The sequence below is a fragment of the Sinohyriopsis cumingii genome, chromosome 16 (assembly GCF_028554795.1).
Source record: "Sinohyriopsis cumingii isolate HCF-2022 chromosome 16, ASM2855479v2, whole genome shotgun sequence".
NCBI classification, from domain to species: Eukaryota; Metazoa; Mollusca; class Bivalvia; order Unionida; family Unionidae; genus Sinohyriopsis; species Sinohyriopsis cumingii.
In genome coordinates, this window is record NC_142976.1 from 37,203,149 (window position 1) to 37,218,151 (window position 15,003).

The 15,003-nt window shown below is 35.8% G+C and overlaps 1 protein-coding gene across 3 annotated transcripts in view; it reads left to right on the plus strand.

Moving 5' to 3' along the window:
• The window catches only part of LOC149780218 (uncharacterized), a 146,412-nt gene extending 137,132 nt beyond the window's left edge, over positions 1–9,280 (plus strand). For all 3 annotated transcript variants that reach the window (XM_089936978.1, XM_089936980.1, XM_089936979.1), the window contains exons 31-33: positions 5,953–6,137; positions 6,528–6,549; positions 8,207–9,280. In XM_089936978.1, the coding sequence (XP_089793104.1) occupies positions 5,953–6,137; positions 6,528–6,549; positions 8,207–8,240 (241 nt within the window). In that variant the 3' untranslated portion in view covers positions 8,241–9,280. The remainder of the gene's footprint in view (positions 1–5,952; positions 6,138–6,527; positions 6,550–8,206) is intronic.
• Positions 9,281–15,003: the final 5,723 nt, after the last annotated feature.

A 15,003-nucleotide genomic window follows, 5' to 3' on the forward strand; every position in this document is an offset into this window, starting at 1 on the left:
GCTGTTACAAGAACAAGATTGCAGGCTTTGTTGAGGATGTGTTATCACTTGCTTACTTGTTTGTCATAGCTGTTACAAGAACAAGATTGCAGGCTTTGTTGAGGATGTGTTATCGCTTGCTTACTTGTTTGTCATAGCTGTTACAAGAACAAGATTGCAGGCTTTATTGAGGATGTGTAATCGCTTGCTTACTTGTTTTCATAGCAGTTATAAGAACAAGATTGCAAGCTTTGTTGATTATATAAAGACACATTTGATTATGTCAATTAAAATATCTGCATTTTGAGATGATGTCACTGTTATAACAAGAAACACCCAACCACCCAGTAAACCTAATTTAATCTGGACTATATCAGTAAGTAATGCTCTATCTGAATTTGCACTGTGAGTACATTTTGGCAAATACAGTCAAATATTAAGAATAGAAACTTTCAAAAACTATTTTGGGTGCTCATTAGTGGAAAGTTTTCATTCATTTCGTGGTATTTAATAGATAATTTTACAAAGTCAAATTAACTGCCTGACCTAGAAGCCAAAAAATAGAAAACATTTTATACCCATTGCTTCAACACACATGTAATTTTAGTGTTTCATTAGCTATGCATTAGAAAAATGAAGCAAGCAGAGTGCTTCAGTGAACAGTTATAACTCTGTCACGCTCTTTAATCTTGGATCAGTTAGGAGTATAACAGTGCAACACATGTTGAGGTCTTGGTTCTTTGAATTAAATTAGCAACATGTGTTGTGAAAATGCAAGGCTTTATTAGAATACATACAGGTTATTCAGCATTCCTTTCTAATTCTGTTGAAAAATTGTTTATTACATTATTTCTGCAGTGATTTTTGGACTTGATGATCCACTGAGTGGAAAATTTAGTTGAAATTTTAGATTTCCATGCTGCATCTGTTTTGTATTGTTGTTCCCGAGGAAAATCTTTTATTTAGAGCCATCCATACTGTATCTCTGTGTTTCATTATCACTTTTATTTAGAGTCATCCATACTGTATCTCTGTGTTTCATCATCACTTTTATTTAGAGCCATCCATACTGTATCTCTGTGTTTCATCATCACTTTTATTTAGAGCCATCCATACTGTATCTCTATGTTTCATCATCACTTTTATTTAGTCATCCATACTGTATCTCTATGTTTCATCATCACTTTTATTTAGAGTCATCCATACTGTATCTCTATGTTTCATCATCATTTTTCTTTAGAGTCATCCATACTGTATCTCTATGTTTCATCATCACTTTTATTTAGAGTCATCCATACTGTATCTCTGTTTCATCATCACTTTTATTTAGAGCCATCCATACTGTATCTCTATGTTTCATCATCACTTTTATTTAGTCATCCATACTGTATCTCTGTGTTTCATCATCACTTTTATTTAGAGCCATCCATACTGTATCTCTGTGTTTCATCATCACTTTTATTTAGAGCCATCCATACTGTATCTCTGTGTTTCATCATCACTTTTATTTAGAGCCATCCATACTGTATCTCTATGTTTCATCATCACTTTTATTTAGAGTCATCCATACTGTATCTCTGTGTTTCATCATCACTTTTATTTAGAGTCATCCATACTGTATCTCTGTGTTTCATCATCACTTTTATTTAGAGTCATCCATACTGTATCTCTATGTTTCATCATCACTTTTATTTAGAGCCATCCATACTGTATCTCTATGTTTCATCATCACTTTTCTTTAGAGTCATCCATACTGTATCTCTATGTTTCATCATCACTTTTATTTAGAGTCATCCATACTGTATCTCTGTTTCATCATCACTTTTATTTAGAGTCATCCATACTGTATCTCTGTGTTTCATCATCACTTTTCTTTAGAGTCATCCGTACTGTATCTCTATGTTTCATCATCACTTTTATTTAGAGTCATCCATACTGTATCTCTATGTTTCATCATCACTTTTATTTAGAGCCATCCATACTGTATCTCTATGTTTCATCATCACTTTTATTTAGTCATCCATACTGTATCTCTGTTTCATCATCACTTTTCTTTAGAGCCATCCATACTGTATCTCTATGTTTCATCATCACTTTTCTTTAGAGTCATCCATACTGTATCTCTATGTTTCATCATCACTTTTATTTAGAGTCATCCATACTGTATCTCTGTTTCATCATCACTTTTATTTAGTCATCCATACTGTATCTCTGTTTCATCATCACTTTTATTTAGAGTCATCCATACTGTATCTCTATGTTTCATCATCACTTTTATTTAGTCATCCATACTGTATCTCTACGTTTCATCATCACTTTTATTTACAGCCATCCATACTGTATCTCTGTGTTTCATCATCACTTTTTTCGTTAGTGCCAAGAATATATCATTTCACGTTGTATACACAAGGTGGGTGATTCTGATGCAAAAACTGATCCATGTCAGCTGGGTTCAAAAATTATTTTTTGGCCTTCAGTGTACATGAGTACCTGCCCATTTTCTCCAGGTTCTGTTTGTATTTGTCTACCAAACATTTTATAGCAAATTAATTTCTAGTAAATCAGTCCCATTTTCCTCTTCATTAAGCTAATATCTAGGATGCCATTTATATTAAATATCTCCAATTTTGTTCAGTATAGGTTCTTTATGGAGTTGAAAATAAAATGTTATCAGGATTTTCGTTTATTTCTGGGAGGGTAATAATAGCAGAATCAACTTTATTTTGTCTGTCTTTTTATTCTCTATTTTGAGACTGTCTGAAATTGTATGCATGCTTATGGATCTAGAGCGCTAGCTTTGTTTTGTCTGGCTTTCAAGGTGATGGATATAGAGCCCTTGTTTTGTATTATCTGGCTTTCAAGGTGATGGATCCAGAACCCCAGTTTTGTATTGTCTGGCTTTCAAGGTGATGGATATAGAGCCCTACTTTTTATTGTCTGGCTTTCAAGGTGATGGATCCAGAGCCCTAGTTTTATATTGCCTGGCTTTCAAAGTGATGGATCCTGAGCCCTGTTTTTGTATTGTCTGGCTTTCAAGGTGATGGATATAGAGCCCAAGTTTTGTATTGTCTGGCTTTCAGGGTCATGGATATAGAGCCCTAGTTTTGTATTGTCTGGCTTTCAAGGTGATGGATATAGAGCCCTAGTTTTGTATTGTCTGGCTTTCAAGGTGATGGATATAGAGCCCTGGTTTTGTATTGTCTGGCTTTCAAGGTGATGGATCCAGAGCCTTAGTTTTATATTGTCTTGCTTTCAAGGTGTTGGATCCAGAGCCCTGGTTTTGTATTGTCTGGCTTTCAAGGTGATGGATATAGAGCCCTGGTTTTGTATTGTCTGGCTTTCAAGGTGATGGATCCAGAGCCTTAGTTTTATATTGTCTTGCTTTCAAGGTGATGGATCCAGAGCCTTAGTTTTATATTGTCTTGCTTTCAAGGTGTTGGATCCAGAGCGCTAGTTTTTTATTGTCTGGCTTTCAAGGTGATGGATATAGAGCCCTGGTTTTTTATTGTCTGGCTTTCAAGGTGATGGATATAGAGCCCTGGTTTTGTATTGTCTGGCTTTCAAGGTGATGGATATAGAGCCCTAGATTTGTATTGTCTGGTTTTCAAGGTGATGGATCCAGAGCCCTGGTTTTGTATTGTCTGGCTTTCAAGGTGATGGATATAGAGCCCTGGTTTTGTATTGTCTGGCCTTCAAGGTGATGGATATAGAGCCCTAGATTTTTATTGTCTGGTTTTCAGGGTGATGGATATAGAGCCCTAGATTTGTATTGTCTGGTTTTCAAGGTGATGAATGTAGCGCCCTAGTTTTTGTATTGTCTGGCCTTCAAGGTGATGGATATAGAGCCCTAGTTTTGTATTGTCTGACCTTTTCAAGGTGATGGATATATAGCCCTAGTTTTGTATTGTCTGACCTTTTCAAGGTGATGGATATAGAGCCCTAGTTTTTGTATTGTCTGGCGTTAAAGGTGAGAGGGTGCATCCTGAACTGAGGTGATGGTTGCTTCATATCAAATTACTTGGTTTGTACAGTAATTTCACTTCCAATTCCGTTTTAACATAAAGGTTTGAAACTTTCATAATACATTCTACCATTCTGAGATGACTACTTCTATGGTAACAAGGTAGCATTATAACAGTGGCTACAGCAGGATGAAATAGTAAATTGTACTAGTTGTGTGCAGGACAAGATGCCTCTCATGAGAGGGGGCCTCCTTTACAGCAGTTGCAGCAGGGGTAGATTGTAAAAATGCGTTGTGTGCAAGGCAAGTGGCATTTGTTGAGAGGGGGCCTTATTAACAGCAGTTGCAGCAGGGGGAGATTGTAAAAGTGTGTTGTGTGCAGGGCAAGTGGCCTTTGTTGAGTGGGGACCTTATTAATAGCAGTTGCGGCAGTGGGAGATTGTAAAAATGTGTTGTGTGCATGGCAAGTGGCCTTTGTGGAAAGGGGCCATATTAATAGCAGTTGCAGCAGGGGGAGATTGTAAAAATGTGTTGTGTGCATGGCAAGTGGCCTTTGTGGAGAGGGGACCTTATTAATAGCAGTTGCAGCAGTGGGAGATTGTAAAAATGTGTTGTGTGCAGGGCAAGTGGCCTTTGTTGAGAGGGGACCTTATTAATAGCAGTTGCAGCAGGGGGAGATTGTAAAAATGTGTTGTGTGCAGGGCAAGTGGCCTTTGTGGAGAGTGGGCCTTATTAACAGCAGTTGCAGCAGGGGGAGATTGTAAAAATGTGTTGTGTGCAGGGCAAGTGGCCTTTGTTGAGTGGGGACCTTATTAATAGCAGTTGCAGCAGTGGGAGATTGTAAAAATGTGTTGTGTGCATGGCAAGTGGCCTTTGTTGAGTGGGGACCTTATTAATAGCAGTTGCAGCAGGGGGAGATAGTAAAAATTGTTGTGTGCATGGCAAGTGGCCTTTGTCGAGAGGGGGCCATATTAATAGCAGTTGCAGCAGGGGGAGATTGTAAAAATTGTTGTGTGCATGGCAAGTGGCCTTTGATGAGAGGGGGCCTTATTAATAGCAGTTGCAGCAGTGGGAGATTGTAAAAATGTGTTGTGTGCATGGCAAGTGGCCTTTGTTGAGTTGGGACCTTATTAATAGCAGTTGCAGCAGGGGGAGATTGTAAAAATGTGTCGTGTGCATGGCAAGTGGCCTTTGTTGAGAGGGGGCCTTATTAATAGCAGTTGCAGCAGGGGTAGATTGTAAAAATGTGTTGTGTGCAGGGCAAGTGGCCTTTGTTGAGTGGGGACCTTATTAATAGCAGTTGCAGCAGGGGTAGATTGTAAAAATGTGTTGTGTGCATGGCCAGTGGCCTTTGTTGAGAGGGGGCCTTATTAATAGCAGTTGCAGCAGGGGAGATTGTAAAAATGTGTTGTGTGCAGGGCAAATGGCCTTTGTTGAGTGGGGACCTTATTAATAGCAGTTGCAGCAGTGGGAGATTGTAAAAATGTGTTGTGTGCATGGCAAGTGGCCTTTGTTGAGAGGGGGCCTCATTAACAGCAGTTGCAGCAGGGGGAGATGGTAAAAATGTGTTGTGTGCAGGGCAAGTGGCCTTTGTTGAGTGGGGACCTTATTAATAGCAGTTGCAGCAGGGGGAGATTGTAAAAATGTGTTGTGTGCAGGGCAAGTGGCCTTTGTTGAGTGGGGACCTTATTAATAGCAGTTGCAGCAGTGGGAGATTGTAAAAATGTGTTGTGTGCATGGCAAGTGGCCTTTGTTGAGAGGGGGCCTCATTAACAGCAGTTACAATAGAGGAATATGGTACAAATGTACTCATTATGTGCAGTACAAGTGGCTTTCATGAGAGGGAGGCCTTATGACAGTGGTTACAACAAGGAAAGTTGGTAAAAATGTCATTTGTGTGCAGGACAAAATGCTTCTCATGAGATGGGACTCTGTATTCTCAACAGATATCAAAAGAATAGGGCATGATTAATCACTGACACACATTAATATGAAATTATTTACTATTTCAGCTTTGCCAATAGTGGCAGCCCCACCTTTGGAAGCCTAGCTCAAGCATCTGATGTACCATCTTTTGGTAGTATGGGTCAGTCAGGAGGGACACAATTTGGTAATGCACCAAGCTTTGGTAGTCCTGCATTTGGAAGTCCAGGGTTTGGCCAGTCCAGTACTGGATTTGGATCACAAGGTGGTAGTGGTAAGTATACAGTGAATATTGGTTTCATTGGATGAATAAAAAGGACACAAAAAATGAATGTATGATTGATAGCATATCCTTCAAGTAATTATGATTGATAGCATATCCTTTGAGTGATCCCAAGTATGTGAGTGATTGATAGCATATTATTTGAGTGATCTAGAATATGTTAGTGATTGATGTCACATTATTTTATTTTCTATATTTCTACTTTCTACACAGAGATCCTACCATACAACCTCTTTACTTCCCATGTTATTTTTTTAACAGACCTTATTTTGGACACACAATTCTAGTTCATCAAAGCAAATTAATAGGAATGACACATAAATAGTTCTGTGTAAGAGTGTTTATCATTTTTGTGTGCACAATTCTTTTTTTTCTTTTCAGGTTTTGGAGGAAGCAGTTTTGGGTATGAAATTTTTAACACTATCAGTATTTCTCCCAGAACATTATAATGTAGTCAGCCTAAAAAAAAATTTTAAAAAGAAAGAAGCTATCTTTTCACACTATCAGTATTTCTCCCATAACATTATAATGTAGTCAGCCTAAAAAAAAAATTTAAAAAGAAAGAAGCTATCTTTTCACACTATCAGTATTTCTCCCATAACATTATAATGTAGTCAGCCTAAAAAATTTGTTAAAAGGAAGGTCTTTTCACACCATCAGTATTTCTTCCATGACAAGATCCGTCCCTTGTATGCATATGATCACACTTGAAATTATTCACATGTAAACACTTATAAGTATTCACATGTATAGACATGCAGTTTCAGACTTGAAGTTTTTCTTTTACATGGGGCTTTTTTCGCAGCATTGTAAAGGAACAGTGTACAACTAATATCATCAAAACGTGCATCCTTGTAGTATGTTACAATTGAAAAGAATATCATTCATCGTGTCCTCAGAGATAGACTGCAATAACATTTTGAAAAACTTGTCATTTTTATTTTATGGGTAATATTCATTTAATATTGCATGGTTCGGGGGACCTTATGGAGCTTTTTTAACTGGTCAGTCACCCCCCACCCCAGGTACTACAGACCTCAGCTTCAACTTAGGAGTGACAGAGAAGAGCACAAACTGCCATGGAGCCCCATTCAGTATTATATTGTACAAATGTGGCCCTGTGTGTTCTTGTTGCCTAAGACACTTGCTTTAAAAGACCACTGACATTTCACTTCTGTCCTCATGGGTTTGGACATCCAACTTGGTCATCATGGGTATGTAAGAATACTTGCCAGTAGCTTCCTTTGGGTCATTGCTTCTTCCTGGGATATTCCGGGTTTTTTCTCCACAGAAGATATTGGCTGCCATGTATATGCTATCATGTAATGAAAAGCAGCATTAAACACAAAACAACCCAATGAGCGTCGATTCTTTAGAGAGGAAAATCAGTATTTAGTAATGTATACCATCACATGCAAAAAATAAAGTATAACACAGTGTAGACAGCGCTCTGCCAGCAAAATATTCAACAGCAGTCCTACATGTTTGTTTTTCACTGTCTTGTAGATGCTATACCAGAGTGGAAGTTGCTAATGCAGCAAGACCTTGGATTTTTCATTCTCCCACATTTGTAAAATGAGCTTGGGATTTTGTTATTCTGTCCATCCATCCATTAACACATCTTATAAACCACTGGGTAGAAATTGTTTACCACATGGTGATCATCTATGTGAAGGAAATATTTCTCTTGAGTGCCTTGTGTTCCTGTTTTGGGGTAAAAGGACAAATGTACAGAAATTTCAGTTACAATAAGTTTTTAACTTTTTTCTGACCAAGTTTAAAGTATGCAGACATTTAAAAAAGATGCATCATATGTAACGTTTGAGGGATTTTTCATGCATCAGTGTCGGGGAATAGTGGAGTGTTTGTGTGTGTTTGTGTGTGTGTGTGTGTGTGTGTGTGTAATGGGGAAATATAAAATGAAAAGCATGAAGATGCTTGTTGTTGCAGCTTTAGTTTTTTTTAAATCTCAGAAGGTGATCAGATAATCAATTTTCCCATTACTTGAGGTGGGATCATGTACAGAAAGCTAAATCCAATCTTTGTAATTTCTGTTTCAGAAGTGGACCATCATTCACAGGCTACAGATCCTAAAATTTTCTACCATCTGTAACATTTATTCTAGTACAAAATGGAGCTGGAAGATTTCTACCATCTGTAACATTTATTCTAGTACAAAATGGAGCTGGAAGATTTCTACCATCTATAACATTTATTCTAGTACAAAATGGAGCAGGAAGATTTCTACCATCTGTAACATTTTTTCTAGTATAAAACGGAGCTGGAAGATTTCTACCATCTATAACATTTTTCTTAGTATAAAACGGAGCAGGAAGATTTCTACCATCTGTAACAGTTTTTCTGGTATAAAATGGAGCTGGAAGATTTCTACCGTCTGTAACATTTCTTCTAGTGTAAAATGGAGCAGGAAGTTTTCTACCATCTGTAACATTTCTTCTAGTATAAAATGGAGCTGAAAAGCAGATGGAATAAATTGACATAATTGCTGTGCCTGTGGAATAACTTAAGTTTTACATGAAAAACATTTGCCATGAAGAGTTTGGTTGACTTTTCATTTCCGGAGAAAACTTAAGGATTTATAAGTACAAATTGCTCGAGATATATTTTGCATATTTTGTTTGTCTGGGTGTTTTGCTAATGTCCATTGCTTTTTTGAAGATTTGATTTTGTAATCAAAATTGGAGTTGAAATGTAAATTTTACCTTATTACAGTGATCATGTGTTTGAAATACAAGTAAATTCAGCCTTATTTGTAAATGCTTATTTGAGAATGTACATGTACTTGTCAGTGTATGACATCATTGTGCTGCAGCACAATGTATTGAAACAAAAGACAAGCATCATGACATTTTTGCTGGTTCTTAAATTCAACAAAACTGGGTAACCAAGAAGTAAAAGGCAAATTCATGGTATTCTTGATTTCTTAATGGCTGTAAGTCTTAGGACATGACAAGATAAATATTTATTTGCATTAATTTTTTTAGCATTTTCGGTATCCCATTGTTTATAGACATTTTAAAAAAGTCAAGACAAAATTGTAAAGCTCTCCATACTGCACACAGCATTGATCAACTCTTCATTTACTATATCATTAAACTGTTATAAACTACTAGGATTATTTTTATGTTATTATTTTGCATGTGCATATTGTCCAATTTTTCCAGCATGAAATAAAATAAAGGTAACTAAAAATTCAATGCTTCATGGGGCACAGAGTTTTCCATGCGACTGGTACTATGTTTAGTGTACAGGACAGTACCTGCTTGTACAGTGCAAATTGTCTATCCTTGTTTATTCTCAAATATATAAGATGTAGATTTTGCAATATTCAACATTTTTGCCAAATTCCATTCTTCCAAATCAAATTTAAACAAGACATCAATCATTGCTATTTTATTTATTTTGACCCATGCGCTCGAGTTATTGTTTTTCTGAGATATAAGGAATCCAAAAAAGGGATGTAAATCATAGGAAATGACACATTTTTATTTATACAAGTCAGATAACCAGCATACAGCACATTTACTTAACTGATCATCATTGATACATATTAGTTTTGTGTTTCAGCTTACCATAACACAAATTTATAACTTTCAACACAGTATTCACCCCGTCTTTGATTTTGTATGGTTGGTTTTTTTTTTTTGCGTTAACTTTTGTTTTTAATTAGCAGATTGAAGGAAAACAGGTACTTGTTTCAACTATGAAAATGGCTTGGGAAGAGAGGGATTATTGTGTGGCAACAATGCTGGTAACTGTTTGTTGTACAACATTAATCCACACCAATTGTTGTAAAATCTAAAGTGGGTTGAGTAGGATGCAGTGCCCTGCATAATAGTTGTATTCAATTAGTTGGCTCCCCAAGACTGATATTGGACTGATTAACATTTGAATCTCATTGTCCATCAATTAAGGTATGAACACTTGCTCAGTTGAGTAGCATGATTGCCGTAGCCGAGTAAACAGGTACTTATTTATGGTCACTTACATCAATGCAAACTACATCTGAGTGTTTAGGATATTAGTTATTTTCAAAGCATTATTTCTGAAACTTCTTTATTGTATTTTGGAGGTATTAAGTGCAATTGTGCCTATAATTCAAATCCAAAATGTACTTCATAAAGCGCAAGTCAAAATCTTCAGTGTACATGCAGTAGCGTCGTGATGTAAAAAGCGAGCATTGAACCAAATGTTAGGTAGTTACATTTTCAAGGCAAAATACAAACATTATTACTTGTGCATTAATACATTATTTTAATGCAGTATTGCTTAAACAAACAATAAAAACTGAAGACAAAAGGGATAGGTTACTGTTGTAAATGCTTGCAACAACCTGCTAATGTTCAACTCTTGTCATTTGAATTGGGTAAAAATAATAAGGAAACAGAGGAAAATAAATATATTTATTGACTTTTCAAACAAATTATATCGATTTCTAACATTTCCATCAAATAGTTAATGGTGATGGCCCCTTATCAACCATGGTCACTGTTTTTTTTTTGTCATTACGATCAAGAAAATACATTGATCAATTAGTAGAAGGAAAAAATCTTGATAGCGTCCTAAGACTTAAAGTACATGAAAAAATTGCTATAAGTTTGTGTCCCAACATTTATAGGTCATACAAAAATTATTTTGAAAATAATTTAGGGTGTCCCAAGACTTTTATTGTGTCTCAAGACTTAAAGTCAATATGGTATCATGCATGCGTTTCAGTTTAATTTATACTTTTTTGTTTGAGACTATCCAGGTCTTGTTCTCACAGATGCAACAATACTATTAAAGCCCTTCCACCATATTTGGTTTTGATAAGGAATTCCTGATGAATTTATTCCATTATGATTTACTCCCATTTTATACTTTTCTTATAATAGGGGTGACAACTCTCTTGTTGAGAAACAGATTGCTGTCAAAAGAATTTGTTTTATTGCTGTGATAGGATTTTTTCATTTTATTGAACTTTGAAAATAGTGATTTCCATTGAATTAAATTTAGTCTGCCACCCTTGCTATGTGTCTGTTACTTTGCTTTTTCCCCATCTATTTAAAGCTCAGTGTGTGACATGTGTAAATGATGCGTCACAAATGAAACGTGTTTGCATGCATCCAATCAGCAGAGATGCTGCAAATGCACAAATCAAATTTTTTAATACAAATTGACACACATGGAAAGCAGTGATGCGCGAAAACTTCCACAAATTTAAAGATATGCATATGTACATATGTGCAGCATACATTATTTATTTAACCAGGGATTTACAAGCAAACTTGCCCAATTCCCAGGACAAGCTCAAATTTGGTTTGGGCAAGCTCAAATTTACTCAAAATAGAGATATACAAGAATTTTATTGAACTTATATGTTCAAGTAAAAACCATTACCTTTGTGTGAGCTAAATAATCCTGAAATTGTTGAATTAAACAATTCCAGCATTCTCAAAGCCACGGATAATTGGGTCCGCTCTTTCACACATTTTTGCACCAGCTGCAATTAATTATTCAGCATGTATTGGGTTGAATAATGTTTTACATGAAGGCAAGTGGCAGAAGTTGGTTTGTATATGAGGCAGTCTCAGACAAAGGAGCAAGTCCATTGTTCTCAATTTAGTTGGCATCTTTGCTCTTTGATAGGCTCTGAACAGATCAAGTGTTGATTCAGCAAGAGTCAGCTGGTCATACATGTGGACTGATGATGTTATCCAAATCAACAGGGATCTATACAATTAACTGATGGTGCAATTTTATGGACTGTTTTAAAGAAGATATCATACACATTACTTTAATAACCCATTAGTCTAGCGTTGTTGGATGTATCAACCCCTTTTGATGCTGAGCGTAAATGACAGATCTTGACATGTTTGATTTGTGCTAATACAGGTGGTAGTATTGTTTTAACCATCAAACTGACTGTTCTTTTGTATTTGTTATTTGGGGCAGAGGTTCATCTATGAAATGAAATACCAACAAATATGGAAACTTGGAGACGAATTTAACTACCCACTAAAATGAGATTTAAAAAAAACTAAATGTTACAACAGTCACAAAAGTGGGATATGTTTATAATCGGAACTGTACCACTTTCATTAAGAGACAATTATATATTGCAATAAAATGATGCAGTGAAAATCCCTTGGCAGCAACAAGTTCATTCAATCGTGTTAGTGATACCAGACTTTCAAGATGGTAACATTAGGTAAAACCATTTATTTTTTTTCTGATACAGCTACATGTATTAACAGACTGATAATCTAGGAGTAATTATATAAAGATTTTCAAGCTGGCCATTCAGGCAGCTTTTTGGCATGTAGATCATTTTAATACACAGAAAAACTACATATGCAAAAAACAACTTGTATTGCAAAAAAAAAACGTGTCAGTATGACAATCCCCTTGGGATTATTTTTCTTGAAAAGTTTTCCAATGGCCATGATTTTAAGTAAATTCCTATGCTAATTAATAGGAAGATTTGAGAGACGTTATCCGACAGAGGTCAGATTAGACTCAGAGTTTTGTCCATAAGTATTATCTATGTAGATAACACACTAGAAATACTTATGCAATATCGTGATGTCTAGTATCCATACAAGCTACAAGTTAGTGCTACTCCTTCTAACCTACTTGGAGGATTGCGAGGAGTATTATGCACACCTATTTTTGGGTCAAGATCATCCCAAATGAAAATGATGGACATCCAATATGGCAGCCATCTTCAGAATTTTTTTATCACCACTTCAGAATGGATGGATATATCTAAATGAGTTTGACTAAAAGACTTTTGGTACTATATGAAAACAAGTCTATCTCATTAAAAATATGTCTGCAACATTGACCATTTTGAAAATCTTGTCATCGTTACATCAACTGAATGAACATAAAAAAATTCTTTCCTCAGATCCTAAGAAACCCACTCCAAACTGTTGATATACAAATGCATTACATTTGCCAATACCAACATGGACACTGAAGCCTGGAATAGTAGAACAATAGTTCTTCAATCTAGTAAAAGTGATCTTAAAAAAATATCTAACTATAACAGTAAAACTACATTTGGGTAAACATGTATATTTACCTGGGTGATCTGAGTTAATTGGAATGTTTTGTTATGTTGATCATTGTGAAAATCTTGTCATCGTTACATCAACTGAATGAACATAAAAAAATTCTCTCCTCATATCCTAAGAAACCCACTCCAAACTGTTGATATACAAATGCATTACATTTGCCAATACCAACATGGACACTGAAGCCTGGGATAGTAGAACTATAGTTCTTCAATCTAGTAAAGGTGATCTTAAAAAAATATCTAACTATAACAGTAAAACTACATTTGGGTAAACACGTACATTTACCTGGGTGATCTGAGTTAATTTGAATGTTTGTTATGTTGATCATGTGTTCCATTGAGAAGTCAACAACTTTCCTTTGCAAACTCTACATCAAGTGAAACTATTGTTGCAAACATTTTTGCATGGCAAACTACATCGACAACGTACAAGTTTCAGATACCATAAAACTAAATACATGATCAAAGAGATAACAAGTGAATAATACAACTTCGTCACAAAACACTTCATTTTTATTGCAACCATGCTCTTGAAAGTATAAGAAAGAGATTTAAAAAAAGACCAGAATGAGCTCAAGAATCTGTCTCATAGACCAGGCTGCAGCTTCTGCTGAAATATCACACCAGCTCAATATCATATCAAACTGTCTTTTGATTTGTTTATCGATCAAACTGTTAATTAAAAACAATAAAAAAATTTCAGAGGTCAGTAATGTCAAGGTCTCTTGGAAAATCTATAAAGGAGCCTAATTCAAAGGTCACTAGGTACACATTGTTTCTTTGCTGGAAAATCAAAAGAGGTGTTGCCAGCTAGGCTTGTTTGGTTATTATAACCATAACCAAAAGCATAAGCCAAAAGGAGTGTCAGAGTTTAACTCCTGGACTAATAAATGTTGGTTATTATGTTTTCCCAATTGCTTAAACTATAACCATAAAGCATAAGCCAAAAGGAGTGTCAGAATTTACGTCCTGGAGTAATAAATGTTTGGTTATTATATTTTACCAATTGCTTAAACTATAACCATAAAGCATAAGCCAAAAGGAGTGTCAGAGTTTACCTAATGGACTAATGCTTGATTATTATGTTTTACCAATTGCTTAAACTATAACTATAAAGCATAAGCCAAAAGGAGTGTCAGAGTTTACCTAATGGACTTATAAATGTTTGGTTATTATGTTTTCCCAACTGCTTAAATTCAACCACAAAGTACAAGCCAAATGGTGTGTAAAACTTACCTCCTGGACTAATACAAGTCCTATAAATGAACAATTTCCCCCAGGTCTACTAGACATTACACAGGTCCTTCACATGACGTTTTTTAACTATACCATTTTGTATAGTGTCAGCATATCATACTTTTAGTTTGCTCTGATTTGGTGCTTTATGGCACAAAAACGCAAGTAGGTTTTTTATTGCCAAGGCAACTAGAGCAAAGTGCCTTTCCTAAGAACACACCAAGGTAGCTGACCCAGGCTGATCCAATGGTAGGATTCAAACCTGTATCCTTTCAGTCACGAGTCTGGCACACTAACCACTGATGGCAATGACTTCCATACCTTTAGAACATAATGTGCAAAATCTAGACATGAAATAGGAGCAAAAGAATATCAACAATAAACAACTAAGTTTTGGCTTTTGACAGATTTGGGGCCCCCTCAAAATTTCACCAACCAACTTTACTGGAAATGTCCGTCTGTTTTTTTTACAGATTTTTGGGGGAAGTTTGTTGTCAATAGTTTTTAAAAGAGCAGAATGGAGTAAAATGTTGGTGATAA